Source organism: Limulus polyphemus, unplaced genomic scaffold (assembly GCF_000517525.1).
Source record: "Limulus polyphemus unplaced genomic scaffold, Limulus_polyphemus-2.1.2 Scaffold5525, whole genome shotgun sequence".
In the NCBI taxonomy this organism is placed as follows: Eukaryota; Metazoa; Arthropoda; class Merostomata; order Xiphosura; family Limulidae; genus Limulus; species Limulus polyphemus.
Window position 1 is genome coordinate 5,096 of NW_013671135.1, and position 4,874 is coordinate 9,969.

The window sequence follows — 4,874 nt, forward strand, 5'->3', positions numbered from 1 at the left end:
GAAGGTATAAGTTTCAAATAATCATATGTACTGAACACACGCCGCACTTTCTTATTTAGGGCATTATAGCTGTAACTGTTATTCGGTTAAGAGGAACCATATAGTAGTCGGCAGGTGCTATTCCTATTATTTAGTAGTTCTAAATTAGGGACAGTTAATGCTTGAACTTAAGGGGGTATTTAACGTGACTCGTGTGTCACAATTTGGTCGCTTGACTCGTGCGTTGTAACCTGGCCACTTTACACTTGTGTCGCAGCACAGTCGCTTGACTCATGTGTCACAATCTGGTCATTTGGCCCATGTGTCACAATCTGGTCATTTGGTCCATGTGTCACAATCTGGTCATTTGGCCCATGTGTCACAATCTGGTCATTTGGTTCATGTGTCACAATCTGGTCATTTGGTTCATGTGTCACAATCTGGTCATTTGGTTCATGTGTCACAATCTGGTCATTTGGTTCATGTGTCACAATCTGGTCATGTGGACCATGTGTCACAATCTGGTCATTTGGCCCGTGTGTCACAAACTGGTCATTTGGCCCATGTGTTGCTTAAAATGACGGAGAGGTTGAAAATACTAAATATCAATGCCGAAATTCCCCCATAAGCTTAGAGTGTCACATTATTAGGTTGACGTTTGCTCGATAATTAAAAATAATATGTGTATGTATTCATTAAGATAATATTAAATTAAAGTATGTACATTCTTGGTCCGTAACCTACTTTTGTATAAGATAACTAGGGCTCACATGGAGTATCACTCTTAGTGTTTCCTTCAAGATGACCTGCATGGAATATCATTTGATTTGATTTCCTTGAAGAGAACTTGCTTGGAATATCATTTGATTTTATTTCCTTGAAGAGAACTTGCATGCAATATTACTCTGTTTTTCTAAAGTTTTGAGGAGTAGTGAATTCTATATTTATTTATTTTATTATAATCATTTGATGTTTTCACAAAAATATTTCACTTTCTAGATATTCATGTGCTCACAAGTCTTTTAACAAAATAATCAAATACTTTTAAATAAAAATAAAAATAATTAAACATGTTGATTTCCAGGTTTACTGGACACGACAAAGACAACAAAGCAGCCTAAAGTCATGGAATCACTTCAGGACTACGTAACACCCAGCATTTCTCTGGAGTTCAGCGAAACAGTATCACCAGATCGTCTTGCAATGGTTCGTGATTATTTTATAACATAAAAAATATGCTTACTTATAGAAATCTCTTAAAAACAATGATAATTTACTCTGATTTCATGGACCAACTGAATAGATGTCCCCCTGAGTAACAATTGCAGTGTGTGTGTGCAATCATCGGAATTTATTAAATACTTTATGACATTTATAATTAACGATATTAGATACTAATTTAAACCCAAAACTTAATCAGGATTACCATTCGGATAGAGACACCAACCATGGGTCAATTACAAAAAATCTAGTCATGTAAAGTAAAAAATAAGTAAACCTATGTTCACGTGTACAAAGATTGAAATTGCAAACATACATGATTATAAGGACTGTAAGAAAGTAAAACCTACGCCTAAAGTCCCCGTTGTATCGAGAAATATAATTCCAACTCCAATCTTCACTCTACTAGGTACTTCTAAATACTAAATTATATTCTTATTATTTTTAACTTCAACGATAACAGGAAAAAAATGACCTAATCTGTCGATTGGACAGTTTATTCAAAGGAAGTGAAAGAAAAATTACTTGCTTTACATAATGTACTACTGACATATTTTACATAATGTGCTACTGACTTGCTTTACATAATGTTTGACTGACTTGCTTTACATAATGTATTACTGACTTGTTTTAGTTAATGTGCTACTGACTTGTTTTATTTAATGTACTACTGACTTGCTTTAGTTAATGTGCTACTGACTTGTTTTATTTAATGTGCTACTGACTTGTTATATTTAATGTACTACTGACTTGTTATATTTAATGTGCTACTGACTTGTTTTATTTAATGTGCTACTCACTTGTTTTATTTAATGTGCTACTGACTTGTTTTATTTAATGTACTACTGACTTGTTTTATTTAATGTACTACTGACTTGTTTTATTTAATGTACTACTGACTTGTTATATTTAATGTACTACTGACTTGTTTTATTTAATGTGCTACTGACTTGTTTTATTTAATGTGCTACTCACTTGTTTTATTTAATGTGCTATTCACTTGTTATATTTAATGTGCTATTCACTTGTTATATTTAATGTGCTACTGACTTGTTTTATTTAATGTGCTACTGGTGAGGAAATGTAATTTGAAATCAGTTAACGATGTACTTAGTTAAAACTGTTTCTCATAAGAATTAGATATAATAGATATTTCAAGTTTTTGTTACCGTTTGGGTTGTTGTTTGTTTTTCTAGACCACAGCAGAAGTGGCCCATGACATGGAATGGGAGAAAATCGTAGTTTTTCATACAGATGACGAACACAGTCTTCGTGTGGTCCAGATGCTTGATCACGTAGCTGTGAGTGGAAAAATTTGTATTTCTGAACTGAAGGCTCTACCATCTGAACAGGAAGTCCCTGATGACATATCTGGACGAAAGTTGTATCGAAAGTTTCTTGAAGCCGCTGCTGTCAGGTTGGAGGAGAACACGCCAATAATCGTGATTGGTCATGGTAAGGTTGTTCAACGTCTAGTTCAGGCAATGGGAGAAAATCGCCACACAGTCTCAAGGCTGCAATGGTTCTTTTCGTGGATCCCTGATGTATCAGCTCTTGCCACTTTAGGAAGTATCTTGAACTTGAAGAACGTTTTCTCCCTCGCTCCCTACCCCCAGGCCATTCTTCAGCTGGAGAATTACTGGGCTAAGCTTCAGGATTCGGGGACCGAGACACAAGAAGATCGCTGGTTTCGAGAATACGTTATGAGAAAGAATAGGTGCATAATTGCAGATCTGACAGAAGAAGATTCGAACCATCGCCCTGTTTGCCCTAACAACGTCCTTCGAGAATCTCCTGGACAAGTTTTATTGAGGACATCGCGAGCAACATCAAGCGTTCACGCGATTTTTACGTATGCACACGCACTACGCAAGGCTTGGGAACTCAAATGTTTTGGACATCCTGGAATGTGTTTGTCTCTCCGACAGATGTCGCGAGAAGAATTTGTACTGCAGTACTTAGAACCCTTAGAATTTACACTTAGTGCTAACAGTAGGAGTCCGCCGGAAATAAGTGGCCAGAAATCAAAAGGAAGTCTCCCAGGACAAGTGGATAAGCTCCATTTAGGCTTAACATTGTACACGTTTGACAGAAAGTTGGGAGTAGAACCACGTCAGGTGTGTATTCTATGATTTGTGGCGACACCTACGTTATATTTCCTTTCTTTAACTCTTCCATTACCGGTTTGGTCTTTAGGTATTTCATAATTAATTTAAGCCTTTTTTTTTCTTCTTCTCTAAGCTAAACTACTTCTAAGAAAACATTTAAACATGTTTGATTCAAAATATCGACCCCCTGGTAGCTCAGCGGTAAGTCTGAGGGTTTGTAACGCCAAAAAATCGGGTTTCGATACTCACTGTGGGCAGAGCACAGATAGCCCATTGTGTAGCTTTTTGATTAAAAACATACATTTATTTGGGTTTTCATCTATCATTTCTAACCTCTTTCCTTTTAAAGACTGAGCCCCCCCCCAGTGGCACAGCGGTACGTCTGCGGATTTACAACGCTAGAAACCGGGTTTCGATACCCGTGGTGAGCAGAGCACAGATAGCCCATTGTGTAGCTTTGTGCATAATTACAAACAAACAAATTTTACAGTGTAGGATCCAATATGAGCAAGGTTTCAGTTTCCATACTGATCCATTTAAAGTTAATTTAAATCCATAAATAATTTTCGAAAACTTGTTATTTTGTGTAAAATTATAGACATATAATATCTTAATTAACCCTCACTGTCACTTCGACTAATATTTGAAGCATCTGTTTAAACTCTGACATGGAGAAACTCGCTCGTGCATGGTCAAAGATTGCGTGTCAGAAAACAGTTATGGGAGCTAAAAGAAACTGTATTAAAATCAGTCTTTACCTAGTGACACCAGAAAAGTTAATTATCATGTTTAAGCCATTGTTTATAATGTTGTATTCCAAGATGACTCATCTCAGTCATTCAATGTGCTTGAGGTGTTTTACAGTGAAGGCCTTGTGCTTGAGGTGTCTTACAATGAATGCATTGTGCTTGAGGTGTTTTACAATAAATGTATTGTGCTTGAGGTGCCTTACGATGAATACCTTGTGCTTGAGGTGTCTTACAATAAATGTCTTGTACTTGAGGTATCTTACAATGAATACCTTGTGCTTGAGGTGTCTTACAGTGAATGTCTTGTACTTGAGGTATCTTACAATGAATGCCTTGTGCTTGAGGTGTCTTACAGTGAATGTCTTGTACTTGAGGTATCTTACAATCAATACCTTGTGCTTGAGGTGTCTTACAGTGAATGTCTTGTACTTGAGGTATCTTACAATGAATGCCTTGTGCTTGAGGTGTTTTACAGTGAATGTCTTGTACTTGAGGTATCTTACAATGAATGCCTTGTGCTTGAGGTGTTTTACAACGAATGTCTTGTACTTGAGGTATCTTACAATGAATGCCTTGTGCTTGAGGTGTTTTACAACGAATGCATTGTGCTTGAGGTGCCTTACAATAAATGTCTTGTGCTTGAGGTGTCTTACAGTGAATGCCTTGTACTGGAGGTGCCTTACAATAAATGTCTTGTACTTGAGGTGTCTTACAATAAATGTCTTGTGCTTGAGGTGTCTTACAGTGAATGCCTTGTACTGGAGGTGCCTTACAATAAATGTCTTGTACTTGAGGTGTCTTACAGTGAATGCCTTGT

The 4,874-nt window shown here is 36.8% G+C and overlaps 1 protein-coding gene across 1 annotated transcript in view; it reads left to right on the plus strand.

The window, feature by feature from the left end:
• LOC106472687 overlaps positions 1-4,874 on the plus strand; it is a 33,400-nt gene that overhangs the window by 4,304 nt on the left and 24,222 nt on the right. The window contains exons 3-4 of the mRNA XM_022401238.1: positions 1,064-1,185; positions 2,397-3,317. Coding sequence (XP_022256946.1) covers positions 1,064-1,185; positions 2,397-3,317 — 1,043 coding nt within the window. The remainder of the gene's footprint in view (positions 1-1,063; positions 1,186-2,396; positions 3,318-4,874) is intronic.